General features: G+C 43.3%; 1 protein-coding gene across 1 annotated transcript in view; it reads left to right on the top strand.

Annotated features, from left to right (window-relative positions):
• Positions 1 to 18,324, top strand: part of ASB4 (ankyrin repeat and SOCS box containing 4) — a 58,171-nt gene extending 39,847 nt beyond the window's left edge. The window contains exons 3-5 of the mRNA XM_046019977.1: positions 5,592 to 6,082; positions 16,011 to 16,124; positions 18,136 to 18,324. Of these exons, the coding sequence (XP_045875933.1) occupies positions 5,592 to 6,082; positions 16,011 to 16,124; positions 18,136 to 18,324 (794 nt within the window). The remainder of the gene's footprint in view (positions 1 to 5,591; positions 6,083 to 16,010; positions 16,125 to 18,135) is intronic.
• The last annotated feature ends 226 nt before the right edge of the window (positions 18,325 to 18,550 follow it).

Below are 18,550 nucleotides of genomic sequence, written 5' to 3'. Positions count from 1 at the left end.
GAGGGAGAGAGACTCCCAAGCAGACTCTGCACCAAGTGGAGAGCTGGGCGCGGGGCTCAATCTCACGACCCTGAGATCACAACCTGAGCTGAAACCAAGAGTGGGACGCTCAACCGACCGTGCCACCCAGGTGTTCCTATTTATTTTTAAAAGACTAGATATGAAAGTAGATGCTAATATCTATGGATTTCCTTGAAGACCAGGGAAGGCTGTCTTAAAGGGCTGGCCTCATCCTCTGCCTCCCCACTGACCTCCCCACTGACAGGCTCTTCAGGAAATCAAGTCCATTAGGATAGGAAGGTGGCAGGGGCTGGTTTAGGGATATGATAGGGATGTGGATTCCCCGAGTCTGGAAAGATAGAGAAACTACAGTTTCTGTAGTGACAGAGACTTGCTTTTTGCTCCCACTTTTAAGTAGCTCTCGAGGTGCTACAAGTTGGGGGGAACGTGGATACTCTAGAGAGGATGCTTCTGAGGACAACCCTCAGCCTGTAGGGACTAGCAAAGCCCAGCAGATGGCGCCGCCACGATGCTGCGCACCGATGATCAGCCAATCTAACAAATGGGCACGTGAGGCAATTTTATTTTATTTTTAAAAAAAGAAGGAAAACTTGAAGTCTCATAACTAAGACTGATGAAATTGATTCCCTCTGTTGGGAGTAATGAAAAGATACTATCCCACAGCATGGGAGAACATAAAACATTTCCTAGAGACTGGCACTGTGTCCCTCAGTAATCCTGACCTCAGCATTATCTTTTTCCTTGGGCCTGGCCTAGCCATTGCTTGTGGCCAGCTCTCACTCTTTCTGCTCAAATTCTTCTCCTGTGTCCCCTCTTCATCCCTTTCTTAGTGTACCCAAATCTCTGTCTTCTTTGCCCAAGATGGAATCCGAAAAGTCCTTGTTCTTTATCATCAGTACAAATTGACATTTGTGTTTCTCTCCTTTACCAGCATTCCAGACTACTTCTGGGCACCATCGTGTGTACATTAAAGGATTCGTGAAGGGCCCTCTCTCATTAAAAGGAACTTTATCCAAGAAATAATTTACACTCGAATGAAATAGTTTATCCCCTAGAATGAAAATTGCTGCAAATTTTGGGGAAGGGCAGTTTACAGAATAGAGTGTAAAGAAAACTGTTGGAGAAATAGACCATATTTCTGCGGGGAGAGACTCCCGATGGTAACAATGTCAGTTCTTCCTAAATTGATACCTACACCAAAATAATTTCCAGATGAATCAAATGTTAAACATTTTTAAAAAATGTATAAAATACTAAATTGTAATTAATCTGGATAGCTATGCAAACTCTGAGAGGAGGACGCTCTTAATAGTTTTTTAAAAATGGGAAAATTTGGAGAGGGTGTTTGGGTTATGGACATTGGGGAGTGTATGTGCTCTGGTGAGTGCTGTGAAGTGGGTAAACCTGGTGATTCACAGACCTGTACCACTGGGGCTAATAATACATTATATGTTAATTTAAAAAATGGGAAAATTTGACTATGAAAGTTAAGGTCATTGTATTTAAGAAAAATCAAAGTGATTAAAAATCTGGTAGCAATTATGATAACATAAACTTACATCTTATTTTAATGAATGGTTCATATAAAGGAAAACAAAGCAGAAAGCTTGTAATGTATAAAAGGACAAAACGTTAGACAATTAATTAAAGAAGAAATATCACAAGTTAATAATTACAGAGAAAGTGTTCAAACTCTAGTAATCAAATGAATTTAGATTCTTTAAAAAAGAAGACCATTTCTTACTTCCAAACTAGCAAAAAAAATTTTTTTAAATGTATAATGACATGCTGGTGAATGAAATATCATTGCTCCACATCTGTGAGTTATATAACCTGCGACAATTACTCATAAAATTCCTTAAAACAGTTCACACATTTCAGCTTCATGACTCTATGTGGGGGGAATTTATGCCAAGGAAATAATCTTAAAATTTTCACACAAATTTATTAGTTGTAGCATTAATTATAAGATCCAAACATTGGGGAAAAAATCCTCATATCCAACAGTTGGGTAAACTGACTTGTGGAATATGTAGTTCCTTTGAAATAACATTTAAAGTAATTCTGTAACAACATGGGAATGTTTATATTAGTAAACAGAAGGCAATGTTGGTCAATAAAAATGTTAAAAATTTGTCTAAGCTAATTGTTAGGGACACAAACATTAAACACAATGACCTATCACTACACACCCACCAGACTGGGTAAAATTAAATAGGGCAAAAATACCAACCATGGATGAGAATGTGACCCAATAAGAGTGCTCATGCGTGGCTTATGGATGTGTAAATTAGATCGGTTTGACCCCATCTAATGAAGGGGAAAGTATGCATAGCCAGTGATGCAGTCGTTCGGTTCATAGGTATAGAAGCCAGAAACCCCTGCATGTGAGCACCAGGGCACAGGAATGTACAAGAACACTCAGTGCAGCAGTGTTGGGAATAGCCTGAAACTCGACATGTCCGTCAGCAGTAGGAGGGACAGACTGTGGATCACTTGTGCAATGAGACAGAATGCAATAAAATGAACAAATGACAGCTTAAACATCACAACATAGATTATTTTCACAAACATAATATTGAATGAAAGAAGCAAGTCATAGAAAAATATGTGTTTATTATTTCACTTATATAAAGCTCAAAGATAAATGAAAGGAAGCTCTCTTGCTTAGAGATACCTACAAAGGTAGAATGATAAGAAATGCAGAATAGTCAGGAGGAGATACCTCAGGTAGGTTGGAGGAGTTGTGCTCGAGAAGGAGAGGAGGAAAGGGCAGGGTTTCTTTGACTCTGGGAGGTGTTTGTTTTCTTGACCTAGGATATAATCAAAGATGGAGGCAGACACTGGAGTGGCTCATGTACAAGCCAAGGAACACCAAGGACGGTCAGTCATCACCAGAAGCTGGGAGAGAGGCATGAAACAGGTTCTTCCTTGAAGCCCTTAGAGGAAGCCAACCCTGCTGACACCCTACTTTCAGACTTCCAGTCTCCAGAACAGTGAATACATTTCTGTGATTTTAAGCAACCTAGTTTGTGGTAGTTTGTCAGGGCAGGTCTAGGAAAGTATAACATTGTATTTTCATATTAAGAATATTTATTGGGGCACCTGGGTGGCTCAGTGGGTTAAGCCTCTGCCTTCAGCTCGGGTCAAGGTCTCAGGGTCCTGGGATTGAGCCCCGCATCAAGCTCTCTGCTCAGCAGGGAGCCTGCTTCCCCCTCTCTCTCTGTCTGCCTCTCTGCCTAATTGTGATCTCTCTGTCAAATAAATAAATAAAATCTTAAAAAAAAAAAAAAGAATATTGATTAAGGGACACCTAGTGGCTCAATCTGTTAAGTGTCTGCCTTCCGCTCAGGTCATGATCTCAGGGTCCTAGGACTAAGCCCCGAGTGGGGCTCCTTGTTCAGTGGGGTATCTGCTTCTCCCTCTCCCTCTGCCCCTTCCCATGTTTGTGCTCTCTCTCAATCACTTTCTTTCAAATAAATAAAATATTTTTTTTTAAAAAAGAATATTTATTAAAAGTTTCCAAGAATTCATATTTGGGGTCTCTAATTTCTTGAATAAGTCACAAAATCTTAAAATAAAAAAGTACTCAAACCATCTATCCTTTATATATTCTCTGGAAAAGTTACACTCAAAGATACAATTCAAATATAAAAACTAAAGATCTCCTATTCAGAACAGAAATCTATGCGGCACGTCTAGTTGTACCAGCAGGTCAAGGATCAATTGTAAATGTCCAAGTACATTAAAAAATAAAGGACACAGTTTGTTCCAAGTTGGCCTGTAAAATTTTCATCCTGACCCTTTGATTCCTTTCCTTACTGGAAATTCTCCAGTGTCTGAAGTGACCCTGCATTTGGCTTCTGGGAAGCCATTCTTATTCATTCCATTTCCCTCCAGAGCAAAGAAGGGCTGACCCAGAAAGACATCTGACCCAGAACATCTCCAGGGTTGAATACTGATGCACACGGATGGTTCCGTGTGAGACCATTTTTGGTTATAAGTCTGCTCTCTGCAGGTTGGGAGAACGGACAGACTCTGAGTTTACGGAGCAAAAGTGCTCTCAGAAACCTCACTGGGGGGTTGATTTTGTATAAGATACTGAGCACATGTGCGGGCGTATTGTCCTTCTTAAGTAAGTTCCACATGATCACAGGATGCCATTAAAAAAGGTATAAAGGAGCAATACATGAAAAACAGATTTTTTAAAAAATTCACAAAGTGCAAGTTGATTTCTCTAGTTCTTTCAAGTTTTCAAGTACCAAAAGAGAGTACAGTACAGGAAAGATTTCTTCTGGAAAAAATCACGAGGTAGGATAGTACAGCGGTAAGAGGTTTTGAAGCCAAGCTGTCTGCTTTCAGACCTCCATTCCATTGTTTCTTAGCTTGATGTCGTTACGAGCCTCTCCAAGTACAAATTTCTTCATCTGTAAAATTAGGGTAAAAATTGCACCTAGGGCAGAGGGTTGCTAGGTAGATTCAATGAGGCAACATATGAGAAGCATTTAGCTCAGAATGTGGCAAATGGTAAGTGCTTAATAAATATTAGTTGCTGAAATAATCATCATCATAATAAGAAAATCTTTCCAGATTTAAACTTGAAGGAGCTATAAAAATTTCCAATAGAAGTGATTATAGAGTAAGCCCCCTAGGGGTCGGTGTATTCACCCCATTAAGTTAGGCAGAGAAGGAAAATTTCAGCTTCTTAAGTTGACTATGCTAGTACTTAACACACTATCAAAAAAATAAAATTCACTTCGGTTTTGTGGTGAGTTAGATAAGTGGGTCTGGTTAAGTCATTTCTGCAGAGCCTTCCAAACAGTACAAATTTGTATTTCTAACAACCATTATCAGCCATAAATCAAATGCATCTCTAAGTCATTCTCTTCCTTTCAATGAGTATTTCTATTATACTTACTGGCTTCTGCCCCTTTCCAAGCAAAACATGACCTTTAGGCTAGCTTGGTGGTCACAGGGTTTTTGTGTTTTGTGTTTCCCCAGCTGTACTCCAAAGGAGCCTTAGACTTGGGTGGCCCTCCTACCAGCTGTTTGCAGTCAGAGCAGGGCAATTTCCATAATCCTAAAGTTTGCTTGGACCAGACTTTCAGGATTTCCAGCTTTGAAAGAGAAGAAAGACATGAGTTTGTGAAACATTCGAAGAAATTGATGATATTTAAAGCCACCTGTCTGAGCTCCGAAGTTTGCAATATAACCTTTATTTTCAATGTTATTTGCTGTTTTGTCGATAAAAGCTATTTACTTACAGGAATCACTTTGTTTCTCCCAATCCATCTGGGGGTAAGAACTCAAACTCAACGGAGTGCTCCAGCCCTGCGGTGGAAATCTGTCCTTCTCCCCCCATCCAACCCCGGGACATTTGCTGCTTGTCCAGTAGGTGGCACTGTCGTGTCAAACGCCTGGCTTCCCCTGGGGCCCAAAAAGGACCCTGGAAAGAATGGGTTATGGAAAGCAGTCAGAGGTGTGAAGGGAAGTAGAGGGGAAAAGTCTAAAAACTGGGAATAATGTCAAAATATGTTTGTGTAATTGGCTTCCTCCATCTCCCTTTCTAGGGGCCAATGTGAACATGAAGACCAACAACCAGGATGAGGAGACGCCCTTGCACACGGCCGCCCACTTCGGCCTCTCGGAGCTGGTGGCCTTCTACGTGGAGCACGGGGCCATAGTGGACAGCGTGAACGCCCACATGGAGACCCCGCTGGCTATCGCCACCTACTGGGCGCTCCGCTTTAAAGAGCAGGAGTACAGCAGGGAGCACCACCTCATCTGCCGCATGCTGCTGGACTACAAGGCCGAGGTCAACGCCAGGGATGACGACTTCAAATCGCCGCTGCACAAGGCGGCCTGGAACTGTGACCACGTGCTCATGCACATGATGCTGGAGGCGGGCGCGGAAGCCAATCTCATGGATATCAACGGCTGTGCTGCCATCCAGTACGTGCTGAAGGTCACCTCTGTGCGCCCCGCTGCCCAGCCCGAGATCTGCTACCAGCTCCTGTTGAACCACGGGGCCGCTCGGATATACCCGCCACAGTTCCACAAGGTGAGGCTACGACCAAGGGTACCCAGTACCGAACCGGTAGTCAGCAGGGTCCCCAGAGACTCTGAAGATGGCTGGCTCCCTCAACTCTGGTGGTAACTCCAGCTTCTTTGAAGCTTGAGTCTCGGGCTAACTTCCTTTGTTTCTCCAGCTGACCTCACACTGACACACACCGTCCTGGTGACTTGGTTCTGGTCCAGGTTGGTTTGAAATCTGGGACCAGGGGGTGCCTGGGTGGCTCAGGTCATAGTCCCAGGGTACTGGGATTGAGTCCCGCATCTGGCTCCCTGCTCAGCGGAAAGCCTGCTTCTCCCTCTCCCACTCCCCATCTCTTGCATGCTCTCTTGCTCTCTCTCTCTGTCAAATAAATAAATAAATAAAATCTTAAAAAAGAAAGAAAAAAATCTGGGGCTGAGAGCTAAGAATGAGAACAAGAGTGGGAGATAATTTTCCATGCCTCATGTAAGCCCCAGTGAAGAAAGCTACTTTAAGTCTCCTGCAGAGGCCTGTGGTGTCGGACGGGAAAATACTTGCTATCTTTCGAGCAGAATGTGTTTTAAATTACGTATGAAATTGTTCTTGCTTTACATTTTTATCTCTGCCTTGTCATTTATAACTCGTTCATTCTGGACTTAGCCGAACACCTATTCATGCCAGGAAAAAAGAAGCCTGGACTTTGGGGTCAAGCAAACTTAGGTCTTGCCACTTGTCCACGAATTTGGCTTTAAACACATTACTTAAGCCTCCAGAGCCTCAGTTTCCTCCCCTGTGAAATGGGTATACGCTGCCCTTACGAGTTTGTAATAATAGGCAGACGAGGTCCTACACTAGAAGGAGATTAATCCTACTAGTTAGCACACAGATGGACTCAGAGCTCAGAGGATGTTGCAAACCTTTCTTTGCTCTTCCTCTTGAGTCGCTGTCCGTCCTTGCAGAGTGCCTGCCCCGGCCCCATCTCGCATCTGCAAGTACCTCTCCCTTGGTCTGTGTCCATCTTCTTGCCCCACCTGCATCTCATAAGTTGGACCATCTTCCTCACACAACTTCTAGAAGACAAACAATTACTCTGTTTCTACTATGGCTCACTCCACAAAACATAATTTCATGTGTATTTTCTAAGGCTACCTTCTTTCCAGAGAAAAGGATGGAGAGGGAGGAAGGGCATGGAGGCATACCTCACTTTATCTGTGAATAATAATAACCTTCTCACAAGTTTGCTTTGAGAATGAAACAAGATAATATTTGAGAAGTGTTGACCCTGTGCCTGGTGTGTGGCAACCATTAGAGACATGGCGGCCATCACTATTTGTTATTATTACATGGTTGTTGATTAGTGGAATCAGTGCTCTGGGCCTGGGTTAGCCACAGGGGCCTCTCTGACCAGGAGAGACAATGTGTGAGACTGTCCAGAGACAAAATGTCGTGTTTTAGCCTGAAACTCACTGGATGAAACAGTTTTCTGCAAAAGTAGCTAGAACATCCTCTCCTCTTCCAAACTGTCCCCTTTGAGAGCCAGATTAAGGAGAATGGGCCTTCACGGGGAGTTTCTGCTCTCCCGTGAGAAGTCTCGAAAATGTGAAGAAGGTCCCCAGGTCCTCTCAGAAGTGACAGGGAGGAGGAGCAGGAGCAGAGGCTTAGCGTTGAGTCCTGGCTTGGCCATTTACGTGCGTTACGATTTCTGAACAAGTCCCTGGTATCTCAGATCTCGATTTCCTCATTTAAAAAAAAAAAAATAGGGTGCCTGGGTGACTCAGTGGGTTGAGCCTCTGCCTTCAGCTCAGGTCATGATCTCAGGGTCCTGGGATCAAGCCCCACATCGGGCTCTCTGCTCAGCGGGGAGCCTGCTTCCCCCTCTCTCTCTCTCTGCCTGCCTCTCTGCTTACTTGTGATCTCTCTCTCTGTCAAATAAATAAATAAATAATTTTAAAAAATTAAAAAATAGAAATAAAAATATCATCTTTTCCAAAATGTTTCAGGAATAAGTAGGTAAGATACATCCATCATTCAGCCCAGTAGTGGAGCTCAACAAAATTGTTTTCCTTCATTTTCTTCCTCTCACAATGTACGCCTTGTCCTCCTCACCTTACTTCGGTGACTCCTCGAGCCCGTGACTTCAGTCACATTACGTGACACACAGAACACATTATGTGTTCCAAGGACATTATCCAGAGTTAGCGTGTTCTTATTCCGTTGTATTTCTGTCCTCTGAGCTCCTCCAGTTTGGCCATATGCTAAAGAGATTTAGGACGGGATTGGCTACTGGCTGATGGCTGGTATTATAAACATTTTCGTTGCTACCCAAAAAACAGTGTGAGGGAACTGGCCCCCTTCCAAAGGAAAACTAAAGAAAAACTATTCAATTTACTATGCAGATGCTTCAGAGTGATTTAGCACAACTACTCCACAGCCCAACTTTCCAAAGAGAAAGTCATCTTTACCACAAGTAAATGACTGACTCATTTATCCAGAAGATAAAGTGATTTGTTCTCTTGTGGATGGGGAATTCAGTTTCCTTATTTACAAGGAGCAAGGTCAGAGCTGAAGATGCTGTCTTCCAAATACAAAGCAAATTTGTAGAGGGTGTATTTCACTGAAAGCCAATGTATAAATTACATAAAGGGGGGAAAAAAAGAATTATAGGGTCTGCAATTGCTTTCCAGGGTACAAAAGGACATTTGATTTTTTTTTTCTCTCGGCATAATTCAGAAGGAAGTGACACCCCAGGGAGCCAAGATTGGGTTTTCTTGTAGGGCAAGAAAGACATTTTTCTAGGGGAGGGAAAGGTATGTGAGAGTTTGGGGCAGGTAAGGATGATTTCTGCTGTGGAACAATGCTGCAAATGAAGCCCAGAGTACAAGCAGTCTCTTTGATCATTAAGTACATTTCTGCACACAGATATATCAATATACAAAGAATTTCTCGCCAAAGCAGCTTTCAGAGGTGGCACTTGTTTGGGGAGCATGGCAGGGAGATGTATCTTGAATCTGTATTTTAATTTATGCTTCCAGGGGCCAGATGATGAGGGCAAGTGTCTACAGTCCTCTCCAGGTGCCACCACTGTAGAAAGAAATTTTTGTCCGATTGCTCTTCCATGAAGAGAGAATAGAGACACCAGAGACTCAGAGAAAGTGAAATTCATTGGTCATCTTCTCAAAGAGACAGCAGAAACTTCTCTCCCTGAGTCCACAGCAGTCCTTTTTCATTTGATGGTCAAGGTTCCTGGTAGTCAGGGTGGAGTGATGATTTGGAGTTCAATGTCCCGTAAGGATCTCTTTTGTTGTTGTTGCCTAGTAGAATAATTACTGAGGCCTGAAGACAGTGTGTGCAACTGTCTTAGTTCTGGAAGAAGCCAGTGAAGAGAGCTGGGAGGCTGTCAGGCTCCTTGGGAAGCCTTTCGTGCTGGGAGAACCATCTTCTGTCAGCAGAAAATGCAGTGGTCAGTGTCAGCAAAACCCCGTGACAGCAGTGGGAGCATTGGACTTTGTGCATCTAAAGACTGCAGGTTAAGAACCACTTCATTTCTTTTCCAGCCGAATGAAAGGTAACAAGTTCTCTCCCTGTGACATATGGGAGTATGCCAGGTGCCAACGGAGGCCCCAGATGTGAGAAGGAGGCTCCGGAAATATGAATGGATGGTGTTCCTGTATCCATAACTTAGTTTGAGCTGTTTCTGAATGGGGGCTGAGAACAATGTTACCGAATAAAATATAGGATGCTCAGTTAAACTAAAGCTTAGGTATACAGTAAGTAATTTTTCATATAAATATGTCCCCTGCAATATCTGTGACATAGTTATGCTAAAAATTCTGTGTTGTCTATCTGAAGCTCAGATTTAATCTGGCAGTCTATATTATTATTATTGTTTGTTGAATCTGGGAACCCTAGTTGGGAAATAGGTAATGTGTTGCAAGAGGAGAATAACTTCTTTTTCTTTTTTTTTTTTTTAAAGATTTAATTTATTTATTTGACAGACAGAGCTCACAAGTAGGCAGAGAGGCAGGCTGAGAGAGGGGGGGAAGCAGGCTCCCTGCTGAGCAGAGAGCCCGATGTGGGGCTCAATCCCAGGATCCTGAGATCATGACCTGGGCCAAAGGCAGAGGCTTAACCCACTAAGCCACCCAGGTGCCCCTGAGGAGAATAACTTCTAGCTGCCTCTCTTCTGTGGTCAAGGTGTTGGCAAGAAAGGGAAGGTGGGGACAAATTACATGTGTTGGGTAGGGGGCATTTTGTCTTTAAATATACCGAGTGCGGCTTCCGTGAAGAGTGAGTGTGACCGGGGAACTAGTGTAGAGCAGAGGCCAGTTTTCTGAGAGACCCCTTAAACCACGGGCAGAGCCTCATTACACGCTTTCTGATTGCTCCATACTTTGTTGTTTTATAATTCCATTATAAGCATACTTTCGATTCAAGCCTTGGATTAATTTCAGCTATCACCTCTCTACTAGTGACTCTTACACATAAATCTCTATTCTGGATTATCAGCTGATCACGCGTGTACTTCTCACAACAGATCATCCTTTCATAAAGGATTTATCTGGAGGTCTTTAGAGAAGGATGTGGGGTTCCCGATGGTTGCTACGTTTATTTTACCAGCAACAGTTTTATATTCAAAAAGAGAATTCTTTCGAAATTTCAACCAAACTCAGCCTCATGATAAAGAATGTTTCTTTTTTGTTTCAAAATATCTGTGCAATGATATTTGTGTCCTTAAACTACTAATTTCATTGGCCATCATCTCAGAATTAAAATAAGGTAAATCAGAATATATTTGAAAGAGCACTGAACTCAAATTAGGAAGATGTGGTTCAGTCCTCATGCTGCTGCTTACGGTGTGCCTGTCTGGTTTCAATGTTCTCATCTCCAGATTTGGGGGGTGGTGATTAATCTGTAGGGTCTCTTGTAACTCTAGCATTCAATGGTACTGTGATTGTTTATAACTACCGTACAAATTAATTACCCTCAGCTTTTGTCTGTCTTTTTCACTTGAAGCTCCATAGCGGTCATCCTCATCCCAGCTCTAGAGAAAAGAGCAGCCCCAACTGCCTTAATTTTCTAAGACCAAAGTGCTGAGAAATTCCCACTCTAAGGGTCAGGTACCAAGATGGGAGTCCTTCTGGCTATACTTTCTGTAGACACGAAAATGTGGACTCTGTAGTGGTCCTTGAGCCATGGGTCTCTGGGTCCATCCTATCTCCCTACCCACTTAGGGGTTAGTGATGTAAGTCTGGTCTTCGTGTGGTGAGGCGCGGCTGAAAAGGCCATGGTCAGCAGCTCCACTTTGTGCCCTGTGCCCAGAATATGCATGTGAATGGCTCCTCTGCGTTAAGCAAGTATTTATGTTGTGCTCATGTGGATCCAGCCCCCCTCACTGATGTAGAGCTTCAGTACGTACTGGTCGGTTGTCTGTGATGGCTTCTGCCTGGGCTTAAATATGGGACAACTGGAAGCAGCTGGCTGCTGGACATGGACTCACAGTGGCTCACGAGAGCTGAGAAATTACTGGGATTTGTGCAAGCTGGTTGTTAAGTGCAGCCATTATGAAAAAGTAAATCAAGGGGCGCCTGGGTGGCTCAGTGGGTTAAAGCCTCTGCCTTCGGCTCAGGTCATGATCTCAGGGTCCTGGGATCAAGCCCCGCATCGGGGTCCCTGCTCAGTGGGAAGCCTGCTTCCCCCTCTCTCTCTGCCTGCCTCTCTGCCTACTTGTGATCTCTGCTGTCAAATAAATAAAAAAAAATCTTTAAAAAAAAAAGAAAAATGGAATCAAATAAACTTACAACAAATAGAGTATGCTAAAAACAAAGATAATAGACATTTAAAACATTATTTTCTAATTATTTGCTTTGTATTTCTTAGTTATTTTCCTCTACATACCTATGCTCTTGATATTACGTGAGTCTGTTCTGCCCGTGCAGTGGAAACAGTGGATAATGATTTGTTCCTGCCCATCTCTTCCCAACCATGCATTTGGTGACCCCAGGTTGGCAGCTGTGAATCAGCCATGATGGGAGGATTTACACCACAGAAATCAGCAAATGCTATTGATCAGACTTTGATGTATTTCTTTGCTGATGTCTCCACCTAAGAAATTAGTGGTGAGAATGTTAACTAACACAGATTAAACTTGAAAGTATATAGTATTGGTAGCTCTGACATTATAAATAGCACAAAAAATGGGGAAATATGATCCCAGTATTCAAAAACTATTATATTTCAATTAAAAAAGTAACTCATGTTATTGATGAATGAGTGAAGTTCCAATATAGGTCTTCATTGTTTCCCATTTGTGAAACAGTTATTCTTTTGTGTCATAAAATTACCAACCAACCTTCATTTAACAACCACATGTATTCTTCATTTGCAGACATAGATTTTGGCAATGAATGCAATCTTATATCCATACAAAATTGATACAAAAATCAGTGAAAGCATTCTGAGAGAACCAATTAACTCTACAAAATAGGAAATAAAAAGTACTGGTTATTTTATTATTCATAAAATGTGGTCTTCACATTCTTTATATTAGTAAAAATTTTATTGCATTTATGTACATATAAATATACACACAGTTGTTCCTCTTCCAGAAGGCCTGTTATTGAACATATTTTTGCACGCCACTGACTCAAACCTCAGTTTCAATAAAACTCCCTTATTACCTCTTGAGACCCTCTGATTGTCCTGTTGGCTGGGCTGACACAGTCCTCTACCGAGACCAGGAGTCCTGCTTTGACACTGTGCTCCAGTACATTCTTACAAATCTTTCTTTCCTGATAGCCCCACTCTGATGACTCTGCTTCACCTCACCACGTTTTGTTGCTCCTGATTCCTGCTGGGTCTGGGCCATTGCAGCCGGGTTTTGATGTGTTGTATTAGAGGAGAGCTGCCTTCTCCTTTGTCTTATGCATTTGTAAATGCATTTGTAAATGAATGAAACCCCCACCCACCTCTGTCCCCAACCTTATCTTATTCCACTTGACCTCCTGTTGAGTTGGGCAGAAGAACTGAACTTGCTCGCTTAACTGTGTGCCTAGAGAAAACCTGAATTCTTGGTTCTTCTGTGGAGTAGGAGTCAGGGAACAAACGCTTTACACCAGGCAAAGGCCCTAGTTTGGGGATGCAAATTTAATCTTGGGGTAGACTGTTGGGAAGCTTGATGTGGTCCCATAATTCAACATCTTCTATGTAATTAGTATTATGAGTAATAAAAATGACTTTGTGATCTCATCTCATTTTTTAATAGGTTCTAAACTCAGGAGGGAAAGTCATTTATTGAGTCTCTAAAGCCCTGTATGCTATGACGCCAAGGTCTTAAAGATGAGGATGGGTCAGGCCTAGTTACAATTGTGCATCTGTCCTCTGTCTGTCTCTCATAGTCTGAGCCCTCCCTGTTTGAATCCACCCAACTCCAGGTTAGCAGGCCTTCTAATCAGATCTGGTGGTTTCAGTATTTAAATTTATTTATTTTTTTCAGTGTAACAGTATTCGTTGTTTTTGCACAACACCCACTGCTCCATGCAATACGTGCCCTCCCTATCACCCACGAGATCTGGTGGTTTCTAATCTCTCTTCCTCTGCCTCATTCTTGTGGCTCTGGTGATAACCACCTTCCAGTGCTCTCCTCACTTGAAGTCTTTCATTCTGATAGGCCCGATTTTCTTTTGACTTTTGGAGTCATAGGGACCTGAATTTGAATCCCAGCTCCATCATTTATTAGCTAAATAACCTTGGGCTTAAACTTTCTCCATCTTCGATTTTAAATCTGTAAAATGGGTGTAAGCATAAGACTAACCTCATAGGGTTGTTTGAAGATCAAGCAAGGCAGATACGCAAAGATTTAACATAGTCCCTGACACATAACAAGTATGCAAAAAATGATAGCTGTAACTTTTTTCCTTCTCTCTCTCTCCTGCCTGTTAGGCTTCCCCAGGCTTTTTTTTATTTTATTTTTTTTAGATTTATTTATTTATTTGACAGACAGAGATCACAAGTAGGCAGAGAGGTAGGCAGAGTGAGAGAGGTGGAAGCAGGCTCCCTGCTGAGCAGAGAGTCCGATGTGGGGCTCGATCCCAGGATCCTGAGATCATGACCTGAGCCAAAGGCAGAGGCTTAACCCACTGAGCCACCCAGGTGCCCCTCCCCAGGCTTTAGACCAGCATCCTCTACCATTTCCATTTATTCCCATTTAGAGTATTACTGAGTGGTGTGGCATTACCCAGCACATCCTTTAATAGTGCCCAAGTCTCCACCTCCCTATTGGCCTGCTCAGTGGAGCATTATAGCACACATTCTTGACCGACATTAAGACTTTGCCTGTGATATATGCTCCTGCCCGTGATCTGACCTTCCCCGAATTAGCATGGCCTTCCCTTTTCCTCATTCCCGTCAGTGGCACCCCTATGTGTCCCTGTTCTCAGGCTCGAAAGCGGCATTCTTTACTCCCCATAGCTGATCAGTCATTAAGCCCTCCTCATGCTTTCTCAGAGCTCCGGCTGTCCTGTATTCTCGTGACTGACCGTGAAGCTGAGAAGTGGTTTGGTGCTCTCCCACTCAGTCTCCTCGCTGCTCATTGCCCTTGACATCCTTGTTTTCTCCTCTGTGCTTTTGCTCATGAGGCTCAAGGGACGCCTGGTGGTCTTTAAACCGGTCTCTTATTATTTACTGACTTACACCGCTCGTTCTTTGAAATATGTATGTCTTTTTCTTGAAGGCAAATATGTATGTCTTTTCTTGAAGGCAAGAAACAGGTCATAAACTTCTCAGAATTACACTCACAGGGCTAAACATTGTGCTCGATAAAGGCCTCCTAATGGAATGAATTGGTTGACTGTAAGCCTCTCTTGTTAATAACAGGCAACAGTCTCCTATTGCCTGCTAAGCCAGTCCCGAGCTCATCAGACTGGCGTCTCTGGGGGACTGTCTGCTGGTTCCATCCCCACATGCTCCTAACATCAGCTCTTTCTTGACGCGGGCTCTCCTTTCAGATGACACCACACACATGCGCAGACACACACACACATACACACACTGAACTGGGCATTAGAATGATAATCTTTCCATCTCAGTTTTGCCTGGGGCCTCAAGACACTAGGTTCTGAACAGCCCACATTGGAAAAAACAATGCTGGATCACTTGTGATGAATGCATAAAAGGGTTGGGGAAACCCAGTGTTGTGAACCTTTGCCCAACAACAATAGGGCTGAGCGTGGCAAGGACTGGGGAGTCAGGAAGAACTCCTTGAAGAAAGTCGTTTCGGTGCAAAGACATGTCTCCCTTCCAATGGCAGCGTTGAGGGGCTTTCTCCTCCTCTCACGTCCAGTGAGGGGTCTTGAAGAGGACTCCACAGAGAGCTTGATAGATGTTTTCTGGAGTTCCAAGCGAAAAATGGAACCGATGATAAGAAAATTTAAAGGCAAAAGCTTTGGCTGGGTTTGGTTGTCTGTGACAAAGGAAAGAAAGGCAGGTAAATTCAGAGTCAAGAGTACTTTTGTGACAGGTTCCCTGTGGACCAGTTTTGGGGAACGTTGCAGAACCATCTGGGTCCCTTTGACATGAAAACGGGCCACACTCAGAGGACTTTCGGGGATGGGTCAGTTTGGCAGAAAGAAGCCAGAGGTGTTCCGGTGGACACAGAAGCTGGTGGGGAGGGGCAAGTGTTGCAGGGTAGAATGTGTCTTTCATCAGACTCCCCCTTCTTAGTTAGCTCCTCCTTTTTCACTTGTTCTTGAACATTGAAGGAAGTTAGTGTGATTTTATTAATCCTCCCACCTACGTTGGGACTAGCAGGGTGTTTGAAGACTCAAAGGCATTGAGACTTCCCGAAAGCATTTCAGGGTTCCAAGGAGCCTAAGGGATCCATAAATTCTTGATGTCTATGTGAGAATGAATGAATCATAGATGTGTCTTGAACAAATAACGCTGTATGCTTCCTCTGCAGGTGATACAGGCTTGCCATTCTTGTCCCAAAGCAATCGAAGTTGTAGTCAATGCCTACGAACACATCAGGTGGAACGTGAAGTGGAAAAGAGCTATCCCCGATGACGACCTGGAGGTAAAGAATCCACGCGCTTTCTATGGTTTTCACCATAAAATAGTTCAAGACTACAGTAGTAGGACAGAAAATTCTAATTAAATTCTAATAAAAAAAACTGGTCTTGAGAATGTTTTTAAGACCTACGCAAATGCTGGGGTGCCTGGGTGGGTAGGTTAAGCCTCTGCCTTCGGCTCAGGTCATGTGCAGGTCCTGGGATCAAGCCCCGCATTGGGCTCTCTGCTCAGCAGGGAGCCTGCTTCTCTCTCTCTCTCTGCCTGTCTCTCTGCCTACTTGTGATCTCTGTCAAATAAATAAATAAAATCTTAAAAAAAAAAAAGACCTACTCAAAAGCAACAAGACAGTTGGTTATAAAACATGGGTGCAAGATGGGCACCTGGGTGGCCCAGTTGGTTAAGTATATGCCTTCCACTCAGGTCATGATCCCAGGGTCCTGGGATCAAGTCTGACATCGGGCTCTCCTGCTTGGCAGGAAGTCTGCTCCTCCCTCTCTCTCTGTGTGTTCTCTCTCTTTCTCTCAAATAAATAAATAAAATCGTTAGAAAGAACACAGATGTGAGAATAAATAGATGCATCATGTACACAGCATTTGGGACTGTCTTGAGGATTTCTCCATTTAAGGGCAAGTTGAACATTTGTATAACGGTGATGGTTTTACTTTCTCCTCAGTAATTTAGATAATTTCATAATAAGAATAATAATAGTAATATTTGGGGTGCCTGGGTGGCTCAGTGGGATAAAGCCTCTGCCTTCGGTTCGGGTCATGATCCCAGGGTCCTGGGATGGAGCTCTGTGTGGGGCTCTCTGCTCGGCAGGGAGCCTGCTTCCTCCTCTCTCTCTGTCTGCCTCTCTGCCTACTTGTGATCTCTGTCTGTCAAATACATATATAAAATATTTAAAAAAAATAGTAATATTTGAGGTTTATATTTTTACCAGAAGATTAGTCTTTCATGTAGATTATTTAATTTGCTTTTTTGAAAAGATGTGTTTATTTATGTTAGAGAGAGAGGAGAATGAGCGGGAGGGACAGAGGGAGAGGGAATCTCAAGCAGATGCCACACTGAGCATAGAGCCCCATGAGGGGCTCAATCTTACGACCCTGACCTGAGTCGAAAAAGAGTCAGATGCTTAACCTACTGGGCCACCCAAGTGCCCCCATTTAATTTTTGGTTATCTTGAAGACTTTAAATACATTAAAAATCCTTAATGAGTCATGCAGAAAACTATTGACAAAGCTGAGTTTGGACCCTGCAAACTGACTTTGCTGAAGTCAGTCAGGCCTCCCACTGTGTCCTCGGTGTTAGCAGTCGCAGGCTGTCTCCAGCATGTGTGGAGGGGTACCAGGCACAGAATGCAAAGTTCATTGGGCTCAGAGCCTGATGGCTGAGGCGCAGTCGTACTCTGCTACTTTGGAACTATCTTACCCTTAAAGTTACTTATAATCTGCGTCAGCGACATTAATAGAATAAATATCTGAATGTGTCGGCCACATAAGGCATGTGAAGGGTGTACAGTAGTATATTTTTTAAGATTTTATTTATTTACTTGGCAGAGAGAGACACAGGGAGGGAGGGAACACAAGCAGGGGGAGCGGGAGAGGGAGAAGCAGGCTTCCCGCGGAGCAGGGAGCCGGATGCGGGGCTCAATCCCAGCACGACCTGAGCCCAAGGCAGACGCTTAACCACTGAGCCACCGAGGTGTACAGTAGTTTGTGATTAATTTCAAATTGCAGTTTTGATATGCTCTGGCCCAGACAGTGCCTATGAGTATCTTTTATCTCATTTCCCGGGTTCTGAATTGCAGCGTGTTATGTCCCCTCATCTCCCTTTCCTCCTCCCGTATCACCATCACAGCCCCCGTCTCAATTTCATGTTTAATTTCGTCTCACTGTCAGAGACCCTAAAAAGCTGCCACTGTGCGTAAAGTAGGGAGTAAACGCGTCATTGTTGATTTCTTTAGATGTAAACCCTGGGGCTTTTCTGCCTCTAACCCGTCTTGCCTTCCTTTACAGAGATACTGGGATTTTTACCACTCGCTCTTCACCGTATGCAGTAACTCTCCAAGGACTCTCATGCATTTATCGAGATGCGCCATTCGAAGAACGCTGCACAACAGATGCCACCGAGCCATTCCTCTGCTTTCCCTCCCATTGTCATTGAAAAAGTACTTGCTTTTAGAGCCAGAGGGAATCATTTATTAATCCTTATGAGACAGAAGTTCCCAATCCTAGCTATTTAAGTGGACTCACCGGGTAGACACAGTTTGCATAAATAAAATGGTACTTGGGTTGATTATAACACTTCAGGGATTTCAAAACACGCGACAAACTCTGTGTCATTAATTCTGGGATATCACGGTGAGGGGAAATAAACACGGAGTAAAGTTAAGGAATTCTCACAGACCAGAATGTATCCAGAAGGTACTGA

This window comes from Meles meles, chromosome 10, assembly GCF_922984935.1.
Source record: "Meles meles chromosome 10, mMelMel3.1 paternal haplotype, whole genome shotgun sequence".
NCBI classification, from domain to species: domain Eukaryota; kingdom Metazoa; phylum Chordata; class Mammalia; order Carnivora; family Mustelidae; genus Meles; species Meles meles.
The sequence above is the reverse complement of the archived record's forward strand: the minus strand, read 5'-3'. Positions and strand labels throughout refer to the sequence as shown.